The sequence below is a fragment of the Alosa sapidissima genome, chromosome 13 (assembly GCF_018492685.1).
Source record: "Alosa sapidissima isolate fAloSap1 chromosome 13, fAloSap1.pri, whole genome shotgun sequence".
Taxonomy (NCBI): domain Eukaryota; kingdom Metazoa; phylum Chordata; class Actinopteri; order Clupeiformes; family Clupeidae; genus Alosa; species Alosa sapidissima.
Window position 1 is genome coordinate 21037212 of NC_055969.1, and position 8873 is coordinate 21046084.

The window sequence follows — 8873 nt, forward strand, 5'->3', positions numbered from 1 at the left end:
TATCCAGTGGTTGACAGTGATGAGCCAGCATGCCCCTGTGTCTGATGGCAAACTCATGACATGGATGGCGGACCGATTGGCAAGAGCGTTGTACCTTTGCACAGAGGTTCGGTGTCGTTCCAGTAGGGGTCCCGGGTGTTGATGCACTCGATGACCGGCGGTCCCTGCTCCAGCGAGTGCCCGGGGTCGCAAGTGAACTGCACCACGGCCCCCACGCCGTACGCCGGGTCTGACGTGGTGAAGTTGCCATTCTGCATGTACGGCTCATAGCAGTGGCCCTTCTCAAACGCTGAGAAATAAGACAGAGATGAGTCAAAATGACACAGAGATGAGTCAAAATCACACAGAGATGAGTCAATCCAGTTTTTACTTTCACTGACTACATTTACTTTGAATAATTTATCAGGTACTTTTATCCAAAGCTTGTATGCACTGCAGTATAGCCTACAGCGCACACAGCATACCCATCCTATAGTACATTCATATATTCATATTCATATCCATAGATTCATCTTTGTGTGTGCTTTCTGGATATGGAGTCCATAACCTTGTTAGCACCTTGCACTATGCGTTCAGCCACAGAAGCTTGTTTGCTTCTTACTTGTTTACTTTCAATCAAATTCAACTGCAGCAGGGTTGGAGCAGACACTCTCTCTGTGAAATATTCATAATTTCCTCCTGTGCGTTGTCTAGTTCCCTTCTGACACGCGAGACGCTTGCTCATTCTCACACACACACACACACACACACACACACACACACACACACACACACACACACACACACAAACACACAGAAGCACACACTAACGGCAAGACACTCAACTATCAAAAGTGTGCTTTATTTTCCCATTGGTTGAGTTTTTCAGCTATCGATCACGTTGCCTAAAGTGTGTGTGTGTGTGTACTATATCTTCTGAATCTGACAGCAACACAAGAAAGATGTGTTTTCTTCCCTTCTCTCAGTTGTTTCCCGCTCTATCTATCATACCCCCTCCACCCCTACCCTCATTTTCTGTCTCTACATCTGCTTCTCTTTCTTCTTTGTGTTTATCTTCTCTCTCTTTCTCTTTCCTTTCTCTCTATTTCTCTATCTCTCTGGCTTTATGTCACAGAGATGTGACTGATTGCAGATGCCGTCGGGCACTGAGAGCTCCAGAGTGTTGAAAGCATGGCACACACACACACACCCAACACGCCCAACACACCACACACACCCGACAGACACACACACACATACACACACCCGACACACACGCCCATGACACCTAAGACACACCACACACACCCCTCAGACAAGAACCCCCCCCCCCCGCCCCGCACATCGTTTCACTCGGGTGATCGTTGCCGAGTGCTGAGAGCTGCTCACCCTCGTATCGGATGCTGAAGCCACGGTGCCAGCTGGTCGGTGGGTCATCGGTGATGAACTGGACCCTGACGGCCGGTCCCTCGCTGATCACGCCCTCGAACGGGATGGGACCCCCCCTGCCAGAGTCGAACAGCACCACAGACCCAGCGTCCAGGCCGCTCCACAACACCAACCTGGGGCGGAGGGAGGTTTGGAGGTGTGTTAATTTACACACACACACACACACACACACACGCATACACACATACACGCATACAGGGCAGTGAAAAAGTCTGCATTTTCTCAGGGCTGTTGTTTATCATTTCTGCATCCTCAGGGAAGATATTGCCAGCGGAGACAGGCAATTACAGTACTGTATGTTTGAAAAGACCAATCTAATATTAGCTTGATTTCCTCTGGAAGTTTGTGCTTATTTCTTTCTCTTTAATGTGGCTTTCTGCAGTAAATTCATATTGATCATATTGATCATCTTGTCAAGACGAATAAGAATTTGTGGTAGGCTATTAGAGAAAAGCTCTTGGCAGGATAAGCAGTTTTAAAGTGTGGCAGGAAGAACAGAACAGACTCTCTCTCTCACACACACACACACACACACTGAGGGTGTGTGATATTGATAAAAAAAAATATTTAGATATTTTCTGGGATTTAGTTTATAACAATAATTAGTTGTTAATAATTAATTGTACAAGTAACATATTCTACAACTATCTCAGTAATTGCATATGAATAATTCCTTAGTAATTATATTAATGGAAATAACATGTTTAAGAAATACCGGTCTCAATAAGTAAGGGATAATGTATAGAACGCCGGTCATTATTGGGAAAATAAGTCCCGACAGGGCGAACCGGACCCCGACACACAGCGGAGGGGTCTTGTTCTGCCCTGAAGGGACTTATTTTCCCAATAATGACCGGCGTTCTATACATTATCCCGCTTATTACACGGCTACTTGCCAAAACGAAATAATAAACTCCCCACGATATGACTTTAGCCTACATAGCCTAGCCTATTTGTTACCGTTCATCGTTCATCAAACATTCTTTAGAACACAGCTGATCAACCGTCTGTTTTCACTTTTGAATGAAGTTCCAGTCCTTGCGTAGTGATATGAAAGACGTATAAGAAGCACAAAACCCGTTGCCATTGACAGCGGTAATTACATGAAAATATTTTACTGTAGAACTTTGGGAAATCCCGTTCAAGCCAATGGAGCGTTCTACTTGCCTTGTGAAAAGCTGTATAATAATATACTTTAAACGGAAGCATTCAAATAAAATTATTAACCAAGGGTCAGTATAACTTAAATTCCACACCCCTAACACACACACACACACACACACACACACACACACACACACACACACACACACACACACACACACACACCTGTCTGTGGGGCCAAGGTCTATCCTCTCCAGGTGCAGGTGCAACCTCTGTCCAGCGGGGGCCTCCAGGGACCAGGAGCAGCTGCGGTCCAGTGTGCTGTTGGGGTGGGGAGAGGGGGACAGGACCCAACCCACACTGGTGTTCTTCACCGAACCCCCGCATAGAGCTGGACACACAGAAGGGAACACACGCATGCACACACACACACACACAGAGACGCACATACACACACACACACACACACACAGAGACACACATACACACACACACACACACACACACACACACACACACACACACACACAGAGACACACACACACCCACACACACACACACACACACACACACACACACACACACACACAGAGACGCACATACACATACACATACATACATACACACACACACACACACACACACAGAGAGACAGAGAGACACAGAGACACACACACACACACATACACACACACACACACACAGAGACACACACACACACATACACCCACACGCACACACATACACACACACATGCACAAACACACACACACATGCACGTAGCATGCGCACATTACGCGCACACACACACACACACACACACACACAGAGACACACACACACACACACAGAGAGACACACACACACATACACACACACACATACACACACACACACGCACAAACACACACACATGCGCACACATGCGCACACACACATACACACACGCACAAACACACACACATGCGCACACACACACACACACACATGCCCACACACACACACACAGACACACACACACATACACACCCACACATGCACAAACACACACACACACATGCACGCACACATGCACACACACACACAGACACACACACACATAAACACAGACAGACACACACAAACACACACACACAGAGACACACACACACAGACACACACACACACATAAACACAGACAGACACACACACAAAGACACACAGAGACACACACACACATACACACACACACATACACACATACACACACACATACACACACACACATGCACAAACACACACACACAAACACAGACAGACACACACATACACACACACACACACATGCCGCTATTAGAATATACTCAGTGTTCATAGACAGACACACACACATACATACCCAATAACTCGATAAAGCAACCTTGGTGATACCCCCAAAACACACACATACACAAAGAGTTATCAAAAGACAGCCAGTAACTAGATGCACACACACTTATACACACATACACACTGATACACAAACACACCTCTGCAGGTAGGCTCCTTGGCGCTCCAGATGGGCAGTGAGGCGTTGAGGCAGGTGATCTGTGCTGCCCCCTGCAGGTGGTAGCCCATGTTGCAGTGGAAGTGTGCCGTGCCCCCTGGGTGCAGGTTCAGCACCGACACCTCCCCAAAGTGGGGCCGGCGCGGCAGAGCGCAGCTCAGCCCAAAGACTGCCAGGGGAACAGGAGGACATGGTTACTGCACTGCCACTGCAATACATGGCTACATGTTGACTGTCAGGGCATATCCATGTCTTAAAGATACTTTTTCATGTTGTCTGGGCATAGCTCTGTGCCTTAAAGAAACATGTTTGTGCTGTAAGTGCATATTTCTAATCTTTAAGATATAGTCTGATTAGAATCCAGTTCCAGTACACTACTTTTCTGCCAAAATAAGCAAATTGCTCCACATGGAATTGAGCTTTAAGTGTCACTGAATCAGCCATATGGCAGACCAAAAACTTTTGTTTACATCAATTTACAACATTTTGAATACATCTTTTTGAGTTTTGGCATATAATAGTCTTATGCCTATTTGCACTGTGTTTGTATTGGCCAATTAATTCGGCTTTCATTTGAATTATTCCTTGATTTGATCTAAAATGGTAGGCTCAACATGAGGCAACAAAAATAATATTCAATCAACTTAATCACTCAACACATGCTGCAACCAGAAACACTAATGATATTGGCTAAAGCAGGGGTCCCCAACCTTTTATGTACCATGGACCGGTTTGATTCCCATTTTTTTTTCACGGACCGGTGGGGGGGGGGTGTTCGGGGGTTCCATGTTCCGTGTTGTGCATGCATTACTTGAAAAGAACTAGCTCCAGTTATGTATGAACAGTGAAGGTAACGAACTCTTAAAAATGTGAAAAACGTGAAAAAGTGAAAATTGAACAATATGAACTATGACAATTGAACAACTTGAAGCTACATCTATCAAGTGTGAACATGCTTAACAAAATATGGGAACAAAACATGGGAACTAAACGTGCATTACGAATAATCAGTGGGAGCCCTGTGCTTGTTTCCCTGCAACAAGAAGGTTCCATCTGGGGGTGATGGAAGACAGTGACACCCTCAGTGTGTTTGAAATGTCCAGTCGATTGCGCAATTTGGTCTTAGTTGCAGTCATTGCCGAAAACCTGGCCTCGCAGATACGTGGTGGGAAATGGTAGCAACGTTTTCAGCGCTTTTACGGCTATCTCGGGATATTCTGCTTTGGTTTCATCCAAAAACCCGCCAGAGAGTTTTCCTCATAGCCTACACTCTTAAGACCACCGTCATTTGCAATTTTGATCAACTGCTCTTCCTCCTGCGCTGACAAGTTAGGACTATTCGGGATATTGACAAATGAGTTGCGGACCCACTCACTGGTTTGCCGTGGATCTTTGGAGGATGGGAAGTAACGCTCAAACTCATTTGAAAGCGCAACAAGGTGATCGCGCACCAGCTGCGAGAGAAAGGGCCCTGCCTCAGTCTCTCCCAAAACCCCCACTACTGTTTGGAACATATCAAATACACCCCGATCCACTCGTCGTACCCACAAATCAAGCTTGGCTTTAAATGCAGCGACTTTATCTGCCAGTTTAAAGTCGTCATTCTCCCCTGCAGTGACAGGTTGAGGTCATTAAGCCACCCGAATATGTCACACAGGTAAGCGAGTTTTGACACCCAGCCCTCATCACTAAAATATGCAGCTAACAGTGACTTTTTTTCTGTAAGAAATCTCTGCAGCGGGTCTCGCAACTCAAACACTCTGGCCAGTGACCTGCAACCAACCAACTTGGGTAGCGTACCACGGTGACCCATTCACCCTCTCTAACAACTGTGCCTCAATATCCTCCGACATATCTGAGCTATTTTTTTAGCTGCAGCCTCCCCAAGGAGTTCATTGCACATGCCTTTACCAGCAGGCAGAATTAACTCTTCCCCAATAGTAAAGGGCTGCTTAGATTTAGCAATCCGACTAGCCACTATGATGCTTTTAGCGCAGCCACGTTCACCGATGTGGTAGTTTTTTGTCCTTGCTCGCGTTTCTTACGCTCAAAGAACTCAAGGGGTTTGTCTTTAAGTGTAGGATGCTTGGACTCTAGATGTCGAATTAGCTTTGATGGTTTCATTGCTTCGTTTGACAACTTATCGCCAAATACCACAAAGGACTTGGTGCATGCGAATCACCGGTCTCTGCGAAACCATATTTTAAATGACTCGTCATATTTCGTATTGAATGACCCCTTCTTTTTCTTTGACGTATCTGGCTCACCATCGTCAGTGGGTATTATTGCGAATGTGACATTATTCCTAATTAAATTGAGTTTATTTAGTTTGCATGCATTTTTTTTAAACTCTTGTCGTAGGCTACGGCCCGGTTAGGAATGTCCCGCGGCACGGTAGGTTGGGGACCGCTGGGCTAAAGCTTTTGCTAATTAAACACTAGCTCTCTAATGAACAAATTAATGGGCAAATTAGCTGTAATAGCTTCAATCAAATGTAATGAATTAAATTACACCCTGATATACGGTGGTAGTTTAGCCCTCCAAACCGCTCAGGACAAAATGGTGAAGGAAAACAGGCAAGACTGAAAAGGTTGTCAAGGTTACTCAGTCTCCATGGCAATCCTGCTATTAGCACAACAAAAATGTCGCTGCACATTTCTTTGTAAGATCAAGGACAACTCCCAGAAGAAAAAAAAAGATTTTCCATGAGAGGGATTCGTAGCTGGATTCCTGTGCAGTGGTGAAGGAGCTGTTTGTGCAGCATGTATTACTAGTCTGTACAACAGAAACTGCAACAACATTCTGCATGAATTAATGAAGCAATTTATCAAATCCATTTGAAGCTGAGACAACAAAATAAATGCTTTTTCAGGCACTAACTATTCTTCAGGCTTCGCACAGCATACATACAGTATCTGCTTACCATCTATAACACACATGCAGCTGCACATTCATCTTAGTGTGTTAGTAAGCTGAATAAAAACATTTCTATGCAGCGTAATTGCAGCCAACAAAGGCACTATGCTTTTCCGGGAACACAAAGGTCGAGGGTCGGTGGTGCAACTGCACTGATTTATTCTTCAGTTGTTTTTGGACTTATTCAACTTTCTGAACTTTCCAGCCGCAGCTTTTGAAAACAACCACACACTGTAGCACCCCTGAGGTCCAAGACCTGTCTGCTGATGGATTACAGAGACGCATGCGGACTTATATATAGCCTAACCAGGTATACTCCTTCAAGTTAGACAACCGTATGGATTACGGAGACGGATTCAGACTTTAGCTTGTTTCCCCTTGGGGATCAATAAAGTATCTATCTATCTATCTATCTATCTATCTATTTATCTATCTATCTAATATATAAGAACGTAAGATCCCTCAAGTTGGACGCCCTGTCAGAGTGAGGATTACATACACACACCATGCCGGTGTGTGTTAATTAACCAGGCCAGAGCCACTGTAGCTAAACCCTGTCTGACTGGGAGTATTGTGCAGTTGAACATGGACTTTCAAATGAACAAATTTACAATGTCCTGAAGATAAAAACGCTTCTAATGAAGCAACCAGCTAAGTTCAGGACCTGCTCTGCAGTGTCTAGAGTTTCTACATGAACCAGGCAATCACCACCCTGTGGTGAAAAGCCCAACTAACAAGGAATTATGCTCCACGTGGTAAACGTCCTTTGGAGGAATAGCAGTAGACTTAAAGCTGAAGTCAGCGATTTTACGAGATTTTTTTAGCCCATAATTCTTAATTTTGTCACATTCAGCAATCATCTCCTCACGAACGCTAGCTGCCCATTCCATGAGTAGGCCTACACTGTAACTCTGTAGACAGCCCAGGCCACGAAAACTGGAAACAAAGTAGGGGCAGCCTGTCCCCCCAAACAAAAACTTTGCGTGGAATTTCTCTGGGAATGCTGAAGGTAGGGGGAGCTACTCTTGCATGTTTCATTTGGTCCTTGGTTCAAATATAATGTACGTTGTTTTGGACAAAAACATCTGCTAATACATTTCAATATAAACATAACAAAACAAACGTGACTTCCTGCGAAATCGCTGACTGCAACTTTAAGGGCCATTCACACCAAGAACTATAACTATAACAATATATAACTATAACAATAATGGCAAACAAGTATAGTCCTAGCTAATATGAATGACGACGTCCACACATAAACTATAACGAGAACGACATCATTGGGGATCACTTTCAGAGGGATTTTGCTGACAGCCAATCAGAATCCATCAAATTTTAGCCATCACACTCATCAACATGAGGAGATACTTTCCTTATCGTTGGTCAGTGTGGACGCTTTTATTGTAATAGCTATAGTTACATTCATAGTTATCGTTCCTGGTGTGAACGGCCCTTTACTCCGATAGTCTGGACTACAATGCTGGGCTGTGTGCGGTATGCTATACGGTCGGAAAACACACCTGCAGATATACCCCACTAGGGCAACTCAAAGTGAACTTACACAGACACTTTCAATGCACTATGCATCTGCAGCTTTGTAAATCAAAACACCCTGAGAGTGCAGTCATGTGTACAGAATCACTTTTTCTGTCTGCAGACCAGACAGATTAATTTTGGTAGTAAAACTGTATGTGTATAGTTGCTTTGGAAGTGCATGTTATGTTGTAAAGTTGCCTTGATAGATGTTTGTGTGTGTATGTGTGTGTGTGTGTTTGGGTTAGAGAGTGTGTAGACTTACTTTGATAGTGCATGCATATGTGTGTGTGTATTAGTTTGAGTGTGTGTCTAGACGCGCTGTGATAATGCATGCATACTGTATGTGTGTATGTGTGTAGAG

General features: G+C 44.6%; 1 protein-coding gene across 4 annotated transcripts in view; it reads right to left on the reverse strand.

The window, feature by feature from the left end:
* LOC121679687 (seizure 6-like protein) overlaps positions 1–8873 on the reverse strand; it is a 65099-nt gene that overhangs the window by 13857 nt on the left and 42369 nt on the right. For all 4 annotated transcript variants that reach the window (XR_006021389.1, XM_042058593.1, XM_042058594.1 and 1 more), the window contains exons 5-8: positions 4041–4226; positions 2758–2923; positions 1369–1541; positions 95–289 (exon numbers count right to left, since the gene is read on the reverse strand). Coding sequence is in view for 3 of the 4 variants with exons in the window: in XM_042058593.1 (XP_041914527.1) it covers positions 95–289; positions 1369–1541; positions 2758–2923; positions 4041–4226 (720 nt within the window). In the remaining variant the exon portion in view is untranslated. The remainder of the gene's footprint in view (positions 1–94; positions 290–1368; positions 1542–2757; positions 2924–4040; positions 4227–8873) is intronic.